This window comes from Triturus cristatus, chromosome 11 (assembly GCF_964204655.1).
Source record: "Triturus cristatus chromosome 11, aTriCri1.1, whole genome shotgun sequence".
Taxonomy (NCBI): Eukaryota; Metazoa; Chordata; class Amphibia; order Caudata; family Salamandridae; genus Triturus; species Triturus cristatus.
In genome coordinates this window covers 1,124,500,278-1,124,524,477 of record NC_140594.1, presented here as the reverse complement: position 1 = coordinate 1,124,524,477, position 24,200 = coordinate 1,124,500,278, and the positions used below count along the sequence as shown (strand labels likewise).

The following is a 24,200-nucleotide window of genomic DNA, read 5'->3' as shown; positions in this document are numbered from 1 at the left end:
ATCACCTTCTCATAATTGCTTCGTTGTAAGTATTTGTGAGCATAGGTTTGTGTTGTCCCTGCGTTGTTTTTCACATTTTGAAGTTTGTGTTTTTTTTTTGTCAAGTTGTCTGCCTGTGTCAGGCACGTAGGATGTGTTGCTGTCTGACGCAGATATTATGTGTTATGAGTTGTCCTTTGCTGGACAGGTGAGTCATTAAGTGGTCTAATGTGAAAAGTCAATGATCTTGTATGATCATGCGTCCCTTACCAGGCTAGCCGGGCGTCCAGTGTTGCAGTTAATGGTATCTTGCAGTTACTTTGCACATGAATTGCCATGTTTCGTTTCTTGTGCGCTCCGTTTGAGGTAGTATGATATTGAGTTGGCAAGTTTGTTGTTCCTATTTCAGCCAGATGGTGTGTTGCGGTGTGAAGTTGTTGGCTCTGTGGCGGCTGGCAGGAGTCATTTTGCTCTTTTTTTCTCTGTACCCGGTAGGACTATTGACTGGTTGGAGATAGCACTATTGTGCCTGTTCCTGAGATTCCTGGCTGGGTATGACGGGATCTTGGTTTACCATTGGTTTTGGGAGAAGCCGATTCACCATTTTGTTCAAGGGTCAGCAGCGGCTGCTGCCAATAAAGAGTGGTGGGGCAGCGGGGGGAATAATAATTTAAAAGAAAAAAAAAAAGCACTTACCTGCCACTGCAGCCCGCCGCTTCAGTGCTCCTTCCCAACGTCTTGGTCTCTGCACAGGCAATCCAGATGCTACTCTCATGCTATAACAAGCATGAGAGAAGCGCCGGGATTGGCGTGAGCGAGCTGGTCTGACGCTCGCTCAGGCACAGGGAGCATGTGCCTTTTCTCCACCTGGCTGCAACACAGCTGGGGTGGAAAAATCGAAGTGTGCATGTCGGTTTGGTCGTCCTAAGACGGCCGGCCACACAGACTTGCGCATACCAGTGCCCACCACTCCTCCCCCCTTCTGCTCTCCATTGAGGATGGCCCGCCCCAACCTCAGCAGACTTTGTTCGCAGTGAAAAATAAAAGGATAATAAAATTGTTTTATAATTTTTTTCATATGCTGGCTCTGACAGGGAGGTGACGCTCCTCCGCCATTATGGAGGAGCGGCCGTTGGTAAGGGTTGTGTCTGATGTTTTCTACTTGGTGTGACTGTCCAGTGCTTAATTTGTAAATTAAACTGCTGGTGCTCAATGTTTTTCCTCAGACGTATGCAGGCAGCACTGATGAATGTCGGGTTTGGCGAATGCCAAGGCTGCTTGGAGCTGATTCCACCTCAGGCCTCTTTCGTCCACCACCCTACACTTCCTGCCCCTTTATTTACTTTTGCTGTGTTTTTCTCATTTCTGCTTTCTCTCTTTGTCGCTGTTTTTCCTCTTTCCTTTCCTCCTCCTTTTTCTTTTTCTCTCTCTTGCTCTGTCCTATGGACACCTCCTCGTGGCTTCCATGGTCTGAGGATCCATGGTTGCTCCAGGAGCTGTGCCACAATGAGGGGGTTGGACTGTGACCTGCTCTCAGCTAACTCTTCCCTCCGCTTCCTCTACAGATGAAGCTGGCCTTCACGTTGGACAAAGAGAGCGGGATGCCCCAGGGATGCTACGTGTACCAGTACCGAGACAGCAATAAGTAAGTCCGCCGAGCCCCAATCCGCCCCAAAAAGGATTCCGACAGTAGGAAGCAGTTGAGGCGCTTCAGTGTTGACAGCCTAAAAATAACATGGAAACTGGAAAGATAAGCAGGTTGTCAGCAGAGGCGAACCTCCCATGGGGCTGCCAGCCTGCATCTCCACGCCTCGAGCTCCAGGCACAGTGTGTGGTGGTTCTCCGTAGTTTGCTAGTTTGTGTCGAGCACCGTAAGATTTTGTGTAGTCAGCATCTACCCGCAAGAAGAGGTTTGGAACTTCTGGCTTTCTAGTCATCCACCCCAATTCCCCCTCCCCCCCCCCCGACCCTCACCCAGCCCCCACCCTATGTCCTCTGATGCCCAAGGTATAGAGTGATGCTGAGCGCTGTTGCAACGAAGTGCACGCTCTTAGTAAAAATGCGTGCATGCAGGCTGTATTCCGTGACATATTTAGGCTGTCTGTGTCATGTTGGTGTGCGACCCTCGTATAATGCTAGCCCTGTCATAGTGGTGATAATTCTTAGTCAGGGCGACTGGAGGCTATCGGATTGTGCGGCTATTTTTTACCCATGGAACCTTGCTTTGGTTGTACAGAGGCGTACTGTATATGGCCAGGTATTGCCGAGTCCCCTACCAGCAGGTTAACCCCAAACCCAATTGGGGTGCTTCCCATCCCCCTCCCTCTTTCCCTCCAGACACAGGCAATAATAATCCTTCAACACCGATCCTGGATTAGGGGTCGTAAAAACCCGGCCGTATTTTATTAAAATTCAAAAACATATCATTTTAATAACAAATTTCAAATACGCAGAAAACCCACACATATGACTTTATACATTTCATATACAATGTATTTACATTTTTTATGGCTAACCTTAACAGATGTCTAGTACATAGCCATACCTAACCTAAACTGAAATATGTTCACTTTGTTTTCTGCGTATCCCGGGTGAGCCTACGTGCTAGGTCATGACTGGTCCCAACTACTTGCTAGGTCCCCCTTCTTACCGGAGTGACCTTGCGCAGAAGGCCTAGTTGCCCGTCAGATTACTTCACTCGGGCACCCCTACGCCCTCCAATACTACCTCCCAGGGAATGATGTCATGCTAACTTGGCGCCCAGGCGGGGATTGGCCCAACGGCCTGCCGGAAGCGGAACTTCCTACCCCTGCACCCTTCAGCCTACGGCCGTAAACGCCCCCTGGAGTGTGATGTGACCAGTGACCCCCCTCCCCGTATCCCCGTTAAATAATAGGATGCCTACTAAGAGATGGAAAATTGACTGACCAAACATGACCTTACCGCAGACCAAGGATACTCACAAATAAAATACGACAAGCAAAAATGACGTCGCCCTGTAATACAAAACATATCGAATGTTACATACTTAGCACAACATCGTAATACCTGAAAAGAAAAACAGAGTTCACACTTGTAAGAGAAATCGTTATAAAAGCCCCGCATGAAACATTTCCTAAAAACTACTGCCTCAGGAGATTGTGGGTGGGAAAATAAAATCTGTGCTTAAAGAGATCCTCCGCCGCATGGACTCAGGTGTGCAGGTCTTCCCAGGGCAGGAGCGGCAAGGAAAAGACCTTCCTGACACTCCGCGCTCGTTTTTAAGGGGCTTTTTTTCCCCTTTAGCCAGTTTGAACAGGTCCTGGCAGGATCCGGGACCTGTTCTTCCCCTCGCGCCCCGGAAGTCGTGCTTGCACTTCCGGGGTACTTGGCTGTTGAGCCAATTACTGCCCGCAGGGGGCGGGTGCCGGCCACATCACTGCCTGGCCGAACCCCCGCAGGAAACGCGTTCCGGGGACCGGCACCACCGCCATATGGGCCGCGTGCTCGAGTTCATGGCGGCGCTTCCGTAGAACTAGTCTAGCGGGTGCAGTGTGACCCGGACTGCAAAGTGTCTTGGCATTAGATGCCTGCACCCCACTTATGGCTGCGTTGGTGCCCATCGAGGCTGGAGGTGACACATTCCTGGCTTGTGTTCTAACCCCCCGAAGTCCTTCTGCACCCCTGAGGGTTGGTAATATCTTTCCTGCGCTTGTGATGTTTTAAAATCACTGTGTGGCACTGAGCCTCCCCTGCTGCTGCATGGCTTCCTGAACTCGGCAGGAACCGTGGAAAACAGTCCCATGAAGTGATATTCCCTGCGTCGGGCAATTTCAGAGAACCTTGCGGGATATGACAAATGTGAATAACCTAGTCATTTTCCTTAGGTCTGGACTTACCAAGATAGGAACTCCGCTTTATGCCTAACACGCCATCATTGAGTACTTTTCGGCACTAAGATTTTAACTAGCTGCACTGATTAAATCCATTTCACTCTGGTTGCGATATTTAATGTCTATTGAGCAACATTATATGTGGCTTCAAGGTGTCGTGTTGTCTCAGGTCAGGCTCTGCATGTAATACCGCGTATTGGAAGGTGTGGCATTTACTTGAAACTAGATGGCCTGTGGCGAATCATTTTTGCTGATAACTTGAGGGGGTACGGGTGCAAACTGCTAGCTCAAACTTCTCGAGGTAATGCTGAGGATCTGCCTAGAATATATTGCTGCTGAACCTCTAAACATTTCAGCCCTTTGGATCTTCACAACACTTGTCCCTTAAACCCACCTTCTCCGGTGGATCTTGTTCCCTTTGGAGCTCTGACAACCTTCTTAAAACTCAACTTCAATATAAAGGACACTGAAATAAGCGTTCTCACGGGGAACGGCCAGCGTGTGGTACTTACCTTCACCTGCTGGCAAATCCAGTCCCTTCATGAAGGCCGTTCTAAGGAACTGAAATAAAAGCTATTCTGAAGACCCTAGCGCATTTCATCTTCTTAATATCCCTCGCATCTCTGATGGAGGTGTTCACCGTCCTCCTGACTCTCTACCTACGTAAATTATCAATCCTGCCACCCCATGGTACTCAACGAAAACGTGTTTCCTTTCACACTATGTTCTACCCTTTGTGTACAAAGAAATTATTAAAATATTAACCTCCCTGTTAGTGATGTTAACATCCTTACGAAAAGCCTGCTGTCCAGGCTCTAAACTACTGACCACTCCTGTTACGCTTGGACGGACATCCTCAACGAAGACTATTTGACTTGTACGACAACACGACAAGTGGACAAATAATACAGCTGAAGATGTTCCTCCACTCTTTGTGCAGAGATAGTCCCCGTGGCACCCTCAGATGAGAAGAGGGTGCCCTCTTTCTCCAGGGTATGGAAGGGCCAGCGTCCACCCCTTCTCTTATTGGAGAGTGGAACAGGCTCTGATGTGCCTAGAAGCCTGGGCGGTTCATGCAGCCCCTTTGCGAGACTCCTCCGATTGTCAGGCTTCCCAGAAGCCTTTGGTGGGTCCCAGTAAGGTGGACTCTGGTTTAGTATCTCCTGCTGCAGTTCGGATGCCTTCTTCTTTGACTGGATGCTTGTGGCTTTCTGTGCACTATTGTTTTAAGAGTTTCTGCGCCTTTCTGGCAATTATTTTCATTTATTTCAGATTTCGGAACGGTCTTATTAAGGAACTATCGCCGTGGTCGTCATTATAGCCTTAAAATGTCCATTTGGGTATTTATCTTGCGTAGACTCTTTGAATAGTTGCAGCGTTTTGAAAACTGTACAGTAATGTCCTTGTTCAAGCAGTATTCATGACATTATGGTTGTTTTTTCACCTTTTTTATAGACCTTTTCTGTCTGTGGACTGCGAGCCAGCCTGAATTAGACTTGCTTTTGGCTTGTATTTTGGTTGTAAGAATAGCTGAGCTCATTGTTCTACTCGTCAGCCTTGTTTTATGTTTTATAAGATTAAACTAGTCTTTGAGTAATGGCAGATTCTTTCATTGTTTATTATTTCCAGGTTTGTTTTTTGTTTCTTTTCACTGTTCCCCATTTCAAGACCTCTGCTTTAGTCCCAGCATCGCCCTAAGAACCCTTGTGGCATCCTCAGAATGGCGCACAAGGTCTTACGACTCCCATTCGTAATGGTGAGCCGGTTACTATATTTATATAAAATGGCAAAAAAGTCTAACTTTGCCCAGAGCTGTAGACATCTCTTCTAAGTGGGAAGGCTCGCTACTTTTCAAGAGAAAATCGCTCTCACCAAGGCTTTTCCAAACCATCGTTAGCACCTCTGTTAGACTTGTCTTGCCTGGAGCTTTGGTGTTTGAGGAGTTAGACTGAAATGGACCACTGTCCTTTCTTTTGGTACCTCTCAGGATGTGCTTGGATGGGTGAGCACGACCCGACCCCTATGTGATTTATACACGTCTCACCTCATAAGTAACCATTTGAGATGACTAATGTAATCTTTCTGTGTAGATTGTGAGATTCGTCAACAAATCAAGCTGCAGTCAAGTAAATTTCATGTCAATAGCCACGAAAACAATTTTTAGGATACAAACAGACCCTGTCAATTGACCACTGAGGCAAGACATGCCGGCTTGCTTTGTTCTGTGGGTTGGTGAAACGCCACCATTTTGTTTACGCTGAGCAGCCATGCTTGTTCTCATTAACATGGCGGATGCGTGTGATGATCGCTCCGCATTTGGAAGGAGCCCTCTGTGGAGCATAGATCTGATGCTCTAAAATCCAGGAATCCACTACAAAGTGATGTGAATCCTATTTAAGGTTCGTTTTCACACTGGGTGGTGATAGCAGGGTACATGTACGCCTTATGAGATTGTGTTGCGACTTCCTGGACACGCGTAACAGACCAGATCATGGACATTGCAAGTGAAAGTGGTAGCTAGCTGACTTATTCGGAGGGCTTGCTTTGTCTGCACCTTCTGAAAACGTTCCTGGAAATCCCGGCTTGGTGGGTGCCAACTTTGTTCATCCGATGAATTGTTTGTGTTGGGCTCGCTCTTTTTCCATCTTACTCTTGTAAAATGTGTTTCCTAATCTCTCAAAGATTTCACTTTCTAAACATCGCATTGCCATTACCACACACCGTGTCACCGTACATTGTGTGTGTTTATCAAACAATTCTACAACGGTGCTCAATTTAACAGACAGAAAGCGCCACTTCGCAGACAGGGCGTGCCACTGTTCCTCTTAGCGCACCCTGCAGCGGTGATGGGAGGTCTCTGGGTGCTTTCCAAGCAGTAGCATAGCAAGGATGCCATGGGCCTTGGTGCAAGCAAGCACAATGGCCCCTTTGACTGCTGTTTGGGTATTAAATACAGCTATTATTAGGGTCCAATGCGCCCCTCAGGCCTCCTTTGCCGCTGCACCAACTGTAGTTACTCCCGTATTTGCAAACACACTTCGCAATCCCACAAAATTGCAAACCATTCGGTCATTGTGCCTTGGTGGTGCTTTTGTTGCGCAGCCGACAAAGTCGGCTTTCTGGGTCAATGGTACCCCTGGGCAGGTACACCCTGCTCTGATGTGTGTCCGCCCATCAAGCAGTGCTCTTGGTGAATGATGGTCTGTGAGATCTCAAGGTGCACATGGTGAAGTCATGGTGGGTGCAAAGGTTGGACTGACCGTGCAAACTCAAGCTGTTCCTGTCATTGTTTAACAAAGTCTAGGCACTTACAGCTTCTCCATTAGGTCACTGTTTTTCCTTTTTTTTATCATCTTTTTATGATGTCATTTTTTTGTACCGATAGCGAAGCTAATTGTAGAGTTGGAAAGCTGGTTGGTTTTGAATTTCTCAACAATATTGTTTCCTTGTCTGAAATCACTGCAACCCTTGAACCTTAAGCGTTAACGTCCCCTGTGGTTATCAGCTCCACAGCACACATCAGCTCTTGGAAAAAGAAACTTTGAACACATTATGTCAGAAATATAAGCGATGGTGTAGAAGTGAAATCACCAGGGGATTTTCCTGTACAAGTGGGCGTGTGTAAAGCCTGCTTGCTCCCACAGATCTATTGCTCCCTGTGCAGTCTGTGCAACAATCCTGGAAGGAAATCCTGTGAGCTGACTTGCAGAGTGGGAGGTGTAGATAAAAGAAGAAAGGCTGGGCCACGGTGAGAATCCTGTGTATCAGGTCCATGGACACTACCATGAAGTCATTATTGCCTTTGTTGTTGCCCTTCCATCAACCTCTCCAACCTCACCAGATGCTGCTGGATAAGCCCTCAGTGATGGACTACAACCACCATAAAATCTTAACTAGATTTGTAAAACTGGTGACTGACGAGACCAAACCGCATGACACTGAATAGGCTATTTTTAAAGGCACTTTTCAAACACTCACCCCCAGTCACAGAGCTAGGTTGAATCCATCATCGTTCTTTAGCAGACTTTGCCACCCCAGTTCAGACCCAGCCATATGCAAATCAGTCTTGACCCTGTCCCTCATGGGAACAGTCCAGCCTGCACTGCCAAGCCAAGTCGTCCCTGGACCGGAAACAAGCATCCTGGGACCAGTTTCGGGGTTTCACCTCTCGTCAGCCAGGCTAGCTTGAATCCAGTGGCAAAGTGAACAAGGGACCCACATCTGAGCATACCTTGCCAACTTGGGGTGAACAAAGCAAACACAAGGAGATAATGGACGGAGCGCTCAAACTTTTCAGAAACTCACCCCCAGTCACAGATCTGAGTTTAATCCATCATCGTTCTATAGCTCACTTTGCCACCCCAGTTAATACCCAGTCATATGCAGATCAGTCTTGACCCAATGCCTCATGGGAACAGTCCAGCCCGAACTGCCAAGCCATGTCTTCCCTGAACTGGAAACAAGTTTCCTGGGACCTGCTTCAGCTCTGATTCTATTAAATAAAAGGATCAGGATGGAAAAGTAGTATCACAATATATGTGGACCATGGATTTATTGCATCTAATGAAACCTATCTTCAAGCCCTGAAGAATCTATGTAAGGGCATGAAAAACATGTTGGCTGTAATCAACATTTTGTCACCTGATGATTTAGTACATATGTGTTGTACAACTGTGTAACAGCCTCAGGAGTATGCAGTGTATATGATCCAGATTGTTACATGTGGACTTTAAGATACCTACGAGCTTGGACAGTCTGTTAGTAGTACTTGATGTGTACAAGGAGAATGCAAAGAATAAGACAATTATCTGAGTCCTAAATTGTTTTTAAAAAGCACTAGCTGTTTTGCTTCGAATACATTATTCTGATTTTTAATGTTTCGAGTTGTAGAAGTGATGTTAGTTAAATTGATTCAGTGGATGTAATTTTTAACATTTCAATTTGTAGACGTGTCTAGTTAAATTGATCCAGTTGAGAAGTATTGTGATGTGCTCCCCATTAAACTATTGGAAATGTTGGTTAGACTGGTAAGACTATAAGGCAAGTAGGTGCTGCCCTTGGTCCAGTCTGAGGCACTAAGGCATTCCCAGGGGCTTTGGGAGACAGTATATAACCAGACAGCCTGTTGACGCTGACCGATGGCCTTTACTGTAGCCAACTCCTAGTAGTCAAATGAAAATTGAGCTGGAATGCAAGTGTAAGTGTAAAAAGTGCAACAACAAAAAAGTGTAAATCGACAATTAGGTTGCATGAATCACTGAATAATGGGACATATTTTAAGAACTTGCAGAAGGTTCATGACATCATTTACAGGACACAAGGGGTTGCAATTGCTCCCCTTATTTTCAACCTCTATGGGCTTAGTTCCAGTTTTTAGGTGAATACGTATTTATCAATTTTCTCATTTGGTTGCCGGTTGTTTGTGCCTCTTGTCAATCACTCTTCTACAACCTTCTGTAGACTTTTGTTGAGTACACTTGATTTTGAGGTCAGGAGAAAGGTGAAGGGTAGAAAGCTTGAATGAATTTCAGCCACTGGTAATTATTGGGGGCTGCAGTCCAATCTATTGTTATTTCTTCTCACTATGCCACTCTGGGCAGAGAGCAGACAGCCATGCGCAAATCAGCCTGGGTCCTGCTCCAATAGGAGCAGTCCCGTCAAGTGCCAAGCCAGGTCCCTTCCGGATGGAAACACAAGTGACCCCAGATCGTTGTTGGACTATTTAGGTCTCATAACTGAAGTTTGACTTGAACACTTTTGCACAATGGCCAGGGAACCCATGGCAAGGCATAAGCACCGCACTGCTTCAATTGCGTCCTGCGATGTCATCGGCAGACATGCTGTCAGCGCTGCTACCCTTATGCTTTTGATACATTTCTGCCACAAGCTAGGAGATTGGCTGTAATTTTAGAACTGTGCAAAATGGTTATGCAAACCTATAAAGCAAAATGCACCCATCCACGGGGACCCTAGTTGCTGGGGCCTGTTCACAATATAATTCCTCAGCCATCACAAACCCCATGTGCTTAAACAGACAATAAATTGCTCAGCTAATTTCTTATCGATTCTTCTGGATAAGGATGAGTTCGCTAAAAAGAGACACTCTTGGCCTGTTATTAACTCCTTTATTAAATTGGAACAACAATCATACTTCACAACACATTTAAAACCATCTTTAAGAAACAGATTTATGCAGCTACGATTTGGGAGATATCCCACAAAGGATGGAATTCCAAAATGGGAATCAAATTGGCCCACAAATAGTTGTCAGTTATCTGTTTTTGATAATGAATCTCTTATGCATATTGTATCCACTTGTCCGCTACTGCTAGAAGAGAGAAACACATTTTTAAAGTCTATTTTTAATGAATTAGGGTTGAGAGCATGTTGTCAAGCCATTATGACTTGTCTCTCCGGGAACTCGTCTCGCCTGACTACAGTTTGTAAAGTACACCCTTGTTGCAGGAAAAAAGCTCCTTTCAGAGTGTGAGATCTGATATTAAATACTTGCCTAAAGAATTAATGACTGGTCTCATAGGATTATTTTGTTAGTATTAAAAATGCTAAACTAAAAAAAAATAGTCATGATTTTATTGGATCTCAAAAACGAGAGAAAACTGAAAATGTAACTGCACAAATTGTTCTTGAAGTATTGTGCACGGTTTTGAAACCGAATTCTTAAAAGACGTTAAGTCATTGCACAAGAGCACTTTAATAATCGCTGCTAGTTGAAAAGACTGTATAGATATGCTTTATTCATCCTTCAAGAGCATTTTAACAATTGTTGCTAGATGTAAAGCATTGCACAGGTTCGCTTTAATTCATGTACTTTAACTATGGTCTCTCAGTGTGACTTTTGAAATAAGGTGCTTGCCTAAGAAATTGCACAAGTGCACTTTAATTATTGATGCCGGCTGTAATCAGTCGCACAAGTGCCCTTTAGTAATTGCTGCTAGATGTCAAACATTGTACATGTTCATTGTAACAATTTTCATTTTAATTATGGGATTTTAAATCTGGATTTTGAAGTAGGGGGTAGTGCAGGTGGGTAGCTGATATCTAAAAAGATGCGCCACTAGACGGATTCGATTGGTATAGTCGAGTTAATTGAAAACATTGCTGCTAATTGTAAGTTATTGTATCAGTGCACTTTAATTATTGTACTTTATGATATGAATTTTTAAATTTGGAGAAGTGTAGGTCGTCCTATCGATCACTTCTTAATTTTTTTTCCTCAAAATTAAGTGGTCTTATGTAATTTGCATGAAATAAGGAACCAAAATATAATGTACCTTGTTATTATCTTAATTTAATGCATTATATATGCTGCGATATGTAAAGACATGATTTTAGCTTGATCAAATTGGTATACTCAAGCTTTTGTCGTAAACCAAATGATTTTTTCTTTATTTGTGTTTGTAATTATTTTTTATTAATCAACAATAAAGAATTTCCTCCTCCATGTGCTTTAACAAACATAACATAACGGGTGAGTTTTTCAGAAAGGCCAATCGTAGTTAATTCCAAATAGTAGTCACTTGGACCGCAAATGTTTTGCCACTTTTAGATTGTATTGTAGTACTTGTATAGCACTCTCTACCACTGTCATGGTCCTAAAACGCTGTTCAAGGTGGTTGGGTAGGGGTGGATGGGTAGGAGGCTACCCAGGTTGCTGCTGCGCTTCAATAGGTCTGTGACGCAGAAGAGTATAAGAAAGATAGAACTCAGTTACTATATTTTAGAGGTCAAAAATTTTAAGCATTTGGTGTCCACTTATATGTTGTGGCTGTGCTTGGTTGAATGAGACAGTTGTTTGCTGCTCCTTAGAGCTCTGTGTCATTGTACTGGTCTCCTGTTCCTTCTGGAGAGTTTTCCAGAGTCTGGTTTTCTGTACCACAAAAGATGTCCCACCAGTGCAGGACTTTCTAACCATGTGTGGCTGTGAGGTCCTGCTTGGATGATGGGGGATTGTTCTTAGGTGTAGGATCATCTCTTTAGTACTACGGATGGCCAGTGCAGTGCCTGGAAAACAAAACCTGCAACAGGCCAAGAGTGTGGAGCTGAAAGAGCTGGCATGGCGTAATCATGGAGAGAGAGGTGTAAAAGCTGTTGGGCGGCTACGAACCGGATCCCTGGGGGTCTCTGGAGAACATTGACCGCAGCATCTACATGCAGTCCACTTGCATAGTTTAGGTGGGAGAAGCCTAAGACGATGGGGCAGCTCGTGAAAGGTAGAGCTTCCTCAACGATACAGCAAGCATGTCTGCTGCAACCATGGGCACAAATAGTAGCTGCCTTTTGTACAAATGTGGAGGAAGTGCTTTAGTGAGGCATTTGAAGACCAAGCCAGCCATCTTCTGCCACTGTGCTTGATGCTGACAGCCAGGGCAGTGATTTTTTAACTATTTTTTTTCACTTTGTTCGTTTAGAAACGATTCACAACTGTCCATCATAAATAATATATTGTTGCCACTAGTGATACAGTACATTTTCCTGGAAGGGTCACAATCAACCAACACTTGCACAGTAATCATTACGTTTTCCGGTGTGGTGGGTGTCCGCAGTCTCCAGCTCCATCAGAGGGGCAACCCAGGTCTCCCACCATTCCGTACCCACCCTGTCTGTGTGTGTGTCAGTTCTCAGTGGTGGAGGACTCCAGGGTCACCCCCATGTCCCTGTCAAGTGCATAGTGGGATATTCAACTCCCTAACACCTTATCGAACTTTCGTGGGTATCCCCTTGCTTCATACACCACTCGTTCTGCCTCCATGCAGTGTAATGCCGTTACCGGATTGTTTTTAGTGGGCACCCATGGGCTTCACTGTCGGTTTTCTAGGCCTCTCTCCGCCAGTGCGAGGGCACTGTGTTTTTGACTTCTCGAATACCTTTTCCTTTCCACTCTCTATACTAGCCTAACGCCATAGTTTTATGGCTTCTGAAGCTTGATCAATAAGTATAAATGTAGTCCACCCTAGAGCTAATGGCCGAAGCTACAATTCTGGCCAGATGAGGTGAAAATCCAAACTAACCAGGTACATTCAAATGTGGAGCTCTCACGAATCTGAGTAGGGAGAAGTCCTTGCCTAAGATGATGCTCAGATCAGAGTTTTATTTTTACCTCCTAAGATGCGTGATGCTCTCCAGTTACAGTAGGCCTGCCAGGTTGGACTACGGTTTACAAGGCTCAGGAAAGTTGCATTTTCCGGTTTCAACAGATGGATAAAGGCTAACAAACGGTTTTCACTGGGGTGTGCTGCTGAAAGTTGACCCCTGTGGCCATGATGACCGTACCCTTCGTTTACACGAGTCTTCTCCACTTAATTACGTGCGCCTCCTTTATGTATCTCTGGTTGTAACTACTGCACGTATGGCTGGATCGGAGACTCGGTCCTCTTGTCTTGTATTTGTCCACCAGTGTTTTCAGTGCTGAAGTTCATCATGGGCAATCAACCAATCAACGTTTGTTAAGCGCGACTACTCTACCCGCAAGGGTCTCAAGGTAGATCTTCAAGTCCTCCTCATCCTGCTGTCCTCACACAACTCTGCAGATAGGTACACAACACTCGCCGCTAAAGTGAGTTTGTGAGCACGATGCAGAAATACAAAAGACAGCTTTTGAGTAAAACAAAATTCAGATCTTCAGATGTTTGCGTGAAAACCCGCTGATGTACCAGAAGGTGAGGATCCATAATCGAGTTAGGCGACCCGTTGAAGGATGAGGAAGACCAGGGGACCTGTCAGCTGCGGTTTGGAGAGCAGTGTTTCTTCTCACTTAACTGTTCTGGCATCAGGCTTGCCCACAACTGGTGATGACGTCTGCACATGGACAGAGTTCGCCAAGTGAGTGAAGTTTTGTGGAGCTGTAATGGGCCCTACTTGACGGGATAAATATGCAGTGCTCACCCCCCATCAGCCTGTCCTCTCTCCCGCAGAGGTTCAGAGTGTGGTAAATTGTCAAGCAGATGTAGTGCAGATGTCCTTCCGTAAACTGCAGAAGGAAAGCTGTCCTCTGGGGCTGTAGGGAGGCACAGGGCAGCTGAGGCAGCAAGTGACTGTATTCAGGCGAGACTTTAGGAATTACTCCTTCTAACTCTTTTCCTCCTACGCCATTGTGAAGTGGTGGCCAGCATTTGGAGAGATGTCTGTAAAACTGTTCTCTGGACTCGTGTCAATCCTAGTGAGAGGAAGTGACCCTCTACCCTGAGCAGCCTACCTTTCCTGTGCCTTTGGGATGTAGCTCTCATTAGTACAGCAGGTGTAGTGGCACCGGGATCCAGGGGCCACTCTGCCAGAATTGTTTCCGTTATTACCCAAAAGGACTGGGGACGTCCATTTCCTCGCTTACATTGCAGCCAGTGGGATTCTTTCTACCCCCATGTAACTTGCACTATGCTGAAAAATGCATAGGCATTTCAGTTCCGCTTGTTTTGTTCCCATAAGTCTCTGTCTGTCCCCTCTGGGATCCGTCAATCTCAGCTGTAGATACAAGTGCATATTGTACAGTGTGTAGGAGAAAGGATCTCCTTGTTGCTCAGAAAACTTTATCTGCAAAAAATAGTCAAATTAGAAAGCCAACTCTGAAACCAGACAGCAGGCACAAAATATGGATGTTGCGTTGTTTTTTCAGGTGTTAAGGCAATAATTGTGTAAACCAGGCATTTACTACCTTCACTAACAAAGTACAGTGGTAAACCTGCTAAGGGACATTTTGGCAGAGGCTATGTGAGTTTCTTAGCAATCGGATAGACCTTGTCCTCAATCATCCTGGGAAAATCGGAGTCATTAAGACCCTCTGAAAACATTGGATGTAATGTGCATTGCTGCGATTGGAGGAATGCTTGCAAAAAGTCTGACTACAGGCAGTCACTCGAGGTAGCATTCCAATCCATTTTTCTGTTGCCTATTGTGCCACATCAGTTTAGACCCATCTAGAGTGCAAATCAGCCTTGGCCTTGTTCCAATAGGAACAGTCCAGGCCGAACTTCCAGGCCAGGTCCTCCTTGAACCAGAACGCAAGCAACCCAAGGCTTGTTACACCCTGATTAGGGTTCTTCTGTCAGGCGTAGCTTGGTTTAAATGGCACAGTGAGAACGGAACCCACGCCTGTTCATACCCATGGCCACCTAGGGTGTTACATAAAACACACTAGTTAATGCTGGACTGTTATCTTGGACCAGGGTCAAGCGTGATTTGCAAATGGCCTGCTCTGAACTGAGGTGGTGTGGTGGGCAAAAGAAGGATGGGTTGGAAAGCTATCCCAAGCGATTGCCAGTTGGTAAACATATTGCAAGCATTCCTCCCATCACCTATTTGTATGATTATTGTGTAGCTCCACGTGTTGAATTTGTTTGGAGGAGGGATCTAAAAGTTGGGCTTGCTATAATTATGGGCAAGAATCCGGATTCCTGGTTTAAATGAAGCCGTGGAGGCAATGTCGATCCTTGGTCATTGCAACAAAATGAATTGCAGCCTTTCTACCATCCATGCTCTGTTACCTTATGACTTACCAGGCAAGCAACATGTCACAGACATGTGAACAGGTAAGAGGACTACCCGCACAACACACATGAGTACCTCTGCCCAGTAATTTTCTGTTGCTAGTGGAGAAGATCAAAAAATGGAAGGGTTATCTGTGACTTTTGGTTGCCTCTTTTCAACTGCTGTCTCCCACTGAAATTTGCTATCTTCGCCTACCCTGCTCTCTGATTCTGTGTTCGTGCTTAACAGGTACCATACATTCAGAGTCCGGCTAGCCAAGTCGAAAAGTTTTCTGAGTGGCCAACTCTTCTGACTTTGCAAGCACAGGACATTCTGAGGAACACGCGGCGTTCTCTGAGGTGCGAACTGAAGAGTTTTATCTGTTGACAGGGCTTTGGATAACATGCATATTCAAGATGGGATGAGGCACTTGATGGCTGGCTCCATGAACATCTGTATCCAGAAGGGACTGGGTGGGATGGATGGATTTCAAGTTTGGGTCCAGAACACCTTTCAGAGTAAATGTCTGGAGCAGTGCAACACCCCTTTAATGTTGTGGTGGCCTGGAGGCATAGCTGATGCAGTACCTAGGCCAAAAGCATCCATGAACTTAAATTTTCTGTGATTTTCTTTTACTACTGGATTTTATGTCGTTGGTGGAGTGGGAGTAATCTTCGGTTTAATTTTGGATACATTAAAGTTCTAGTTGAGTGGCTGGATGCATTGTGTCATTTCAACGAGATTTCTTAGTTTCCATTTGTTTCAGTTACTGAATTGTGAATTTAAATTTAAGGTCTGTTGTAGATGAGAGTTTAGATAGGCTGCCTAGTTGTTGACGTCTTTGTGTAATTTTGAATAACAAGCAGTCGCGGCCGGCATGACTCGCGGGGTCGGGTGCGAGGGGGGGGGGTGAATTTAATAAAAGAATAAATAAAGATAATTAAACTTACCTGGACGGTTCCCGGGTCCTGAGTCTTCTCTGCTGTCCTAGAACAGGAAGCAGAAGCAGGCAGCCAGGCTCCTTCACTCCCCTAAGCCAACCAGCCAGGGGCTGAGGGGGAGGCCATTTTCTCCATGTAAGCTGCGTGTAGGCTACATGGAGAAAAGGCAGAGTGCGCATGACTGGTTTGGGGGGCCCCAGGGGGCTGATCGAACGGTCTTTGCGCACTCAGGAGGGGGCAGGCACCCCACTCCTCCCTTCCCCGGCTCTCAGAGCAGACCCGCCCGCAACCAAACATAAAATGATAATAAGGGAAAGTTATTACCATTTTATGTTTCTGCTTCTCGCGCTGCGCGAAGCAGTGGGGCGATGCTCCTTCGCCCTATTGGAGGAGCCGCCCCGGAGTCTGAAGTTAGTTTAGTACTGCCAGTTTGTTGGTTCCTGCAGTTTCTCATCATAATGAAGGCCTTTTTTTTTAATAAACATATTTTATTGAGTCAATTATCACATACAATGCAGAGCCCTGCAAACCAGAGGTCATATGCTACAGTTTAAAGTACAACAGATCGGCACTGACATTTTAGGTATATACTTTCCCCTAAGTTAACATGACTAGGAAAAACAACCAAATTAACCCTATTTAACTCCCCCCCCCCCCCTGCCCCCCTTTGCACTGTCGTAATACTGCATCTCAAGCACCACTTACACTCTAATTCGCTGAGGAGCGAAACCCCTTTAACCGCTTGTCTCATGTGTCTCTATCCTGTGCTATAATTTCTAGACTGTATCGTCCCTAGATGGGATGGGCTCGAAGTATAGGCCTCTATACACCGCCCACCGCTTCTAGATCTTCGGATGTTTTTGTGGACAACCCCGTGCTTTAAAAATGGGTACTCCAACCCCATGTAAAAATCAAGACCGTTTTTCCTTGCAGATAAGGAGGGTGGGGCCTCAGACTTCCAGTTACGCGCTATATCTCATTTTGCTAGTATGTGGCCCAATAGCAGTAGATGACGTTTATAGATATTCCCGCCTATCCCTTCCTTGATATGTAGAAGTACTAATTTAGGCGAGGAAGGGAGCTACCACCCCAAAACCTCCGTCAAACAAGCCAATACCCACCGCCAGAACCTTGTGATCGCTGTACACTGCCATACACTGCCACACTGTATGGAGTAAGGTGCCATCCTCCCGACCGCATCGCAGACATGTTGTGGATGCCACCAGGCCCGCCCTCCACAGCCTGACTCTAGTAAAGTACACCCTATGTAGGTAGTTAAATTGAACTAGTTGGAGCCGCATTCCAATTGCAGCCCCTCGAGGGGATGCTAGCGCTTCATTCCAATTGTCTCCGTCCAGTGGGCCAAGTTCTTCCTCCCATGCCATCTTAAGTCTATCAAGTGTGGTGGTGATATTCGTTACTAGAATTCGATCTACAGGCTGGGGCGGCCGTAGTTTTCTCTACGGCACCACAAAACTCTGGAATACGCTCCCTATTGAGCTTAGAAGTGCAGGCTCCCTCACCACCTTCAGGAAAGAGTTAAAAACCTGGCTATTCCACAGTTAGTCGACTGGCTGAGCTTACTGTGTTCATAGTGCCAAAACACCCCCGGGTATTCGCACGCTCGATAAATCTCATTAACCTTAGCATAGGTAGATTTTGGAGATTTTGTGGTCTTGTAGGTCCCCCATGAACAGTTTTGCTTCAATAGGGCTGAATTCGGGGAGGGATTCCAGTCCTGTAACACTAGGGAGTATGGGCCGAAAATGGAGGTATTGAAAGAACCGGGTCTTTGGCATCTGGTATTCTTGCTGATGATCCTGAAAAGACTTCAGAACTGTGCCCCGCATCACATCTCTCAAGGTGGAGATCCCTATATTGACCCAACCTCGGAAGTTGACTAAGGCCGCTAGTTGAGGCAAACCCCCATTGGACCACAGTGGCGTTTCCTTCCTCAATCTGCCCCACCATCCCAGCTTTCGTAGAGCCTGCCTCCACACCTGGAAGACTACCCTTGTGGCCGACGGTAGAGCCCCACACCGAGAAGCGTAATATAGAACAGTGTGTAAGGTCACAGTCCCCATGTATTGTCTTTCTACCGCATATGCAGGGTCACTTCTATCTCTATACCACCAGACATTCAAGATCAAGAGGTGCGAGGCCATATAATACGATTGTACATCTGAGGTGGATAACCACCCGCAGTATGTTGACTGGAAACATATCCTCAATGCCACTCTGTCTGCCTTACCTTGCCCATAAAAACTGGCCTAGGACCGAATTGACCTGGCGAAACCACGCCGGGGAAACAGGGTAAGGGTGATTCTCTAGTTGATCTAGCAATCGTGGTAGCGATACCATTATGAAGGTTGCCGATCGACCCGAGATGGAGAGGGGCATATGGGACCAGGTCTTTAGTTCTTCGCGGTCACGTGTCCACACCGGCACAATGTTTCGGTCCCAAGACACACTCGCTGAGTCAGACAAAATAACTCCCAGGTATTTTACACCTATTGTGGTGACCTGTACTGTCAAGGCCTAGGTGCCCAGTTCCCTATGTTTCCCCAACACACATAAGGTGGACTTGCAGGGATTCTTGAATAGACCGGACGATTCCTCAAATATACGCATAATGCAAAGAAGCCTTGGTCCAGTCTTGCTGATATCCGTCAAGAAGAACAGGACATCGTCCGCATACAATGCGATGCGGTCGGACAGCCCCTGAGATAACAGAGGCCTTTTTAAGTCTGGCTTAGATGCAACTTTTATGAATGACCAGACTCGTAATAAAAATCATAGATAAATTAAATATACATGGATAGATGGTCGGTGGCTCGGGCCTACGCATCCTTTGGTCTGTTAAGCTGTCAGTAATATATAGCTTTCACCCACCACGGGTTAGAGCATGGGGTAAAGGGTCCGTCCCCTCCATCCATTAGCCCGCTTCCACTTAAGTTAAGGCATGTTTTCCAGTTCTCATGTGCACATCTGCCTAAAAAGAAGTGCACTTTAGGCCGAGGGCTAGTGGGCTAATACTTCACTTTGCCAATGCTTCTTTTGTCCTGTTCTTTATCTTTTTTATGATTTTAAGTCATCCGTATGGGTTAAAGTTCAATGCCAAAAGTACATTTTCCTTGCACCTATAACAATCATTTTTCAGTTATGTGCATTAAAACTAAAAGGGTTTCTGTCATTGTTGTAAATACACTTGCCCTGTACTCTTCTATGAAAATGATATGCAATGGCTATTTATTTTTTAATTACATTTTTATTATCAGCTTATGGCTGCTATGGTGAAGCGGTGGCATGGTATTTTGTTTGTTCTCTTTTTATTTTTGTGACATTATGTTTCCACTCAAAAAAAAAATTAACTATGCACCAGTTTGCCAGGGCCGGATCTGTTGGCTTTGCCAATCCTTATTGAGACATGTGTTGTTTCATTGAAAGATGTGGGAAACCCGGTAGGAATTGAAAAGCCATTTCCCTGCCCTCGGCTGTGTAATCTAGCACACTCCTGCTAGTTCAGGATGACTTCCACCCTTGCTAGTGGCTTCTGAAGAAGAAGACTCTTTTACAGTCCTGCCCTACCTCGGCCAATCACCATAGCAAGAAGCCCTTTGCTTTGATGGTTGGACAGTGCGGCTGATCACCCGCACGCAGTCTCACACTTGAGAACTTCTGCAGCTGGTTTAGCTTCTGTTTGGGGTGGAGTGAGACTACTGCTGGTGGAATGTGGTGTTCCTTCCCTCAGGATGTGACCGATCTGTGTAATAGAAGCGCTTCAGATCTACAGTGGCTCCACCGTGTAGAGGACATGAACATACGGACATGTGAGCAGCTGCACTGGATGAGCCGTGCAATGGAAAACCGTGGAAATGCAGACCTGAAATAGGCCTCAGTGGTTGAGCTGTGCATCAGCTGATCTACACCTAAGTGGCGTGATTGAGCCGGTGCAATGGAAAGCAGTCGTTATGCGGACATGGATGGAGCTGCCAGGGTTGGCCTTTTTATGAGCAGAGCAGCACATCTGCAGATATGAACCAGTCTGCAGTGGTTGAGGAAGGTATTGGAACATCTGTGTAGACTGCGTCTTAGCTGTATCTTAAAAGAGCAGCAGATATGAACTGGTCTTCAATAGGCGAGCTGTGTATTACAAGAGCGTTACAGCTGCCGATGAGGATGTGGGTCTACAGTAGACGTTTTACAGAAGATCCGATTCCTCTGGTTAGGGCTACGATTGTTTAGTTGTATTTTCGAAGACCAGAATATGCTCTGCCTTAGATTGTGGCTACAGTACTGCAGTTGTAGAAAAACACAATATGTTATCCATTAGGCTGGGGCTACAGTGGTGGTGTTGTGCATGTGTTTGTACCGACAACAGCGGAGTTGTTGAAGCATAGAAGCTATGATTGAGGCAGTGATGGCCGAGTAGTATTGTGGATGCTACACCTCGGGTTGAAGTCCTCCAAGAGTTAAAGGCACCATGCAGCAGGTTGTGCCTTACCTTTATTGTGGAAGACCAGACCATATTTTGCATCAGATGCGGAGACAGGAGCAATGTTGTGGTAGATATTATGCATTCAGTCAGGTATAAAACAGCTTTGTTTTGTAGATGAGCAGAAGATACATTTTATTAGTTTAAGGGCTTCTATAGATCAGTTGTTGGGTGGAATAGCACAGCTGTGATGCTGTGCATACGGTTTGGCCAATAGTCGTGTTGATGTGGAAGAACAGACGACTCTCTCGTATACTTGCTGTTCCAATAGCAGAGTTGTGTTGTGGAAGAGCGGAAAATGCCTCACGTCACATTGTGGCTGCAAGAGCGGAGTTCTGAAAGAGCAGAATATCCCATGCATCTGGTTGAAGCTGCTGCAGATGAGTTGTGTTGTGGAAGAAGGGTTGCTGCTACATCCCAACTTGCAGCTACAATAGCCATGTGTGCTTTGGGTGTGAAAGAGCAGAATGCACTTTGATTGAGGTTAGGGGTGCAATAACCATGATGTAGAAGAACAGTAGACGGTCTGGCTCGGTTTTTACACTAGTTCATCTTAGAAGAGCTGAAGATACAATGAAGCTAGTTTGATCTGCACTAGTTGAGCTGTGGTGTGGAACAGCAGCAGTTACTGTGCTGTGGCTGCAGCTACAATACATGAGTTGTTTTGTTGAAGTGGAAGACCAGAAGCTATTATGCATCAGGTAGGGGCGACAACAGCGGAGTTGTGTTGTGAACGAGCAGTAGATGCTATGACTCCGATTGAAGCCACAAAAGCTGTGACATGCAAGATGTGAAGGAGATAAACAGCTGGTTTGTGCATCAGTAGCTCATGGTATTCTTGAAGAGCCACATCTGCAATTCCCTCTATTGAAGCTACAGTATCGGTCTTGTGTTGTAGAAGTGGAAGAACAGAAGGCTCCAAGATGTCTCGATTAACCTGTGAGTGGGGGTAGGCTAGACTGGAAAGTACTGGAGACCGAGGTAGAGGCCAGGATGAACCACAAACGCTCCTTCTTGTGTAACCCGCTGTAGGCCGCCACTATTTCTTCCCACTCTGTGACTACTGTGCATGTGCTGCCCTGGTGGAGGTTGCATTGAAGCACTGTTTGGAGGCCACACACATTTGAGTAAGCAGGTTAAGCCGCTCCTAGCAGAGCAATCTAGACAATCATCCGCATGCGCATTACATAGTTAATGCTTTTAGCAATGTGAGATGTTTTATATGCTGCACAGTATCAGGGGTTACTCAGTTCAGAATTCTAGGGCAGACTATCAATGTCTGTGCTGCGGGGTAGGATCACGCGTGTCCCTACCACCCCAAGATAGAGACACCAAATCAAAGCGGGTTGTACCCTGATAGTAGGAGCAAAGTGTACTTGCTGAGCTGGGTGGTAGGCGCCTAATGACTAGAAGTGTTGAGCTCCTATTGTTCGGGACCGAGGTAGCACAGCCGAGTTCTTCTTTGAAGATACATCAGTCACTACAGGATACAATTTAAGGTGAAATGGCACCTAGGTCGGGGGCAGGGGAAACGGAGTTGCGGAACATCTCGACCTGAGAATCTTTGACCTGTAACTTCTTAGAGTGTCTTGAATGAACAAGAGGTCCATACTCTTGTCCGAGACAGCCTCCGCCTTTGAGCCTCACTAGAAGTAGTAGATACCGCGGGCCATATGGTGATGCTGTTCTCATTCAGCTTGAGAGAAGAGTTGTTCAGCGTTTGATAGGAAGCATGTCCACAGGCTGACGTATACAACAGTAGCTGCGCGTTGGAGAACAAAGCATCTTGTTGCATGGGTGACTGGTAAATTCCATCCTGCCTGCTTTCCTTATTCTGTTACTGGTTGAAGCTTGGCAGGTCTCCGCATGCTGCGGACCATACAGTACGGCTCCCCCACCCGCTGTCTGGCGCGCTCACACTCCGCTACTGTTCACCCTTACCACTTCGAGCCGCACCAGATCTCCTCTGATGGGGTCCTGCAGGCCTGCTCAGTATCTGCGGCTTCCGCAGCTGCCTGGGTTGACGCGTAACCGCTGTTCTGGGCATGGCTTGCTTCTGAATCCCTTCCCTGGTGTTTGGTCTCTGGCAGAGGAGCCAGCCTTCTTGTCAAGTAACGTGTAGGGCTCACCAGGTGGCAATTTTCTCTCTGTGGAAGAAAAGTCCCATTTATCCAGAGGATTTCCATATTTTTTGCCAATGACTAGAAACCTCTTGATGTGTTTTCGGTGTTTATATATTTAAGGGTCACAGAAAATGTCTTGATCACATTCCCAGTGTTCTTCTGTATAAATGACAAACTACTGCTGTTAGCACTTTACATTTGATTCAGCAATCCTGCTGTAGAGGCTTGCTACATCAGTCGTATCCCTTGTATGCTCTGGGTATTAACTGCTGTTAATTGCCTGTCCTGTAGTTTCTGGTGAAGATGAGACACATCATGCAGAGAAGGGCAGTGAACACCCATTATTGCCTGGCAATGGTTCAGCAGTAAAACTATCATAATCTCTCCTCCGCTGCTGAATTTGTAAAATAATAAGCGCCAGCGCCCACAGTGTCTAAACTGAAGCCCGCGGTCAGCTCTGTTAACACCGTGGCTGTCTAGCCTGGATTCCAACTCATGCGTCTTTCCTTCACCACCCTGGGTTCCCTGACCCTTTATCCTCCTTCTGCAGGTTCTTTTTATCCCTTTCTCTCTGCTTTTCCATCATTCTCTTTTGCCCTTTTCTCCCTTCACCCTCTTGCTTTGGGTCAAATTATAAAAATGGAAAATCTGTCCCAGTCCCCAGAATTGAGACCAAGTGGGCCCCACCTGCAACCACTAGCTCAGAATAGGCACTGCTTTCCCCCAATCTCATTCATCACTAGAAAATAATCTGTGTGTGTTCGTGTTCTAACATTCTGCCTCTACGTGGCCTTTGAGATTCGGAGCCAACATCTCTAGAAGGACATCCTAAAGTACTTCCAACCATCTAGAAGGATCAAAAAGACTTCATCCCATTTTTTAAAGCCAGACATATGACTTTCTGGTATGGAATCGCAGACACACCATGACACCAAGGGAATTTCAAGAATTTTGATTGCCCTGAGGAAGTCTTGAGGTAATGATGAAACGTGTTGGCTGGGTCATTGAATATGTATTGGAATGAATAATGAAGTTGAAAAATCCTTGCGCATGCACACACGTTCATTTGAACATCAGGAAAATTATTGTTCCGCTGCACATCAGTATCTGAAAATGTATTAAAATATGAGGTTTACAATTGCCGCCTTAAGGTATTTCAATTAAAGAGATTGCCCTTCCACAATTTGGGATTGCGTGTTCTAAGAATTCTGATTGGCTGAGACAATTGCCGTATTCCATATTAGGTGATGAAACATGTTTCAGTTTTTGTCATCAAATGTGCCAGTTTCAGTGTCATGCAATATATTGTTTT

The 24,200-nt window shown here is 45.8% G+C and overlaps 1 protein-coding gene across 1 annotated transcript in view; it reads left to right on the top strand.

Annotated features, from left to right (window-relative positions):
• DIS3L2 (DIS3 like 3'-5' exoribonuclease 2) overlaps positions 1 to 24,200 on the top strand; it is a 1,010,223-nt gene that overhangs the window by 815,670 nt on the left and 170,353 nt on the right. The window contains exon 15 of the mRNA XM_085635696.1: positions 1,545 to 1,624. Coding sequence (XP_085491822.1) covers positions 1,545 to 1,624 — 80 coding nt within the window. The remainder of the gene's footprint in view (positions 1 to 1,544; positions 1,625 to 24,200) is intronic.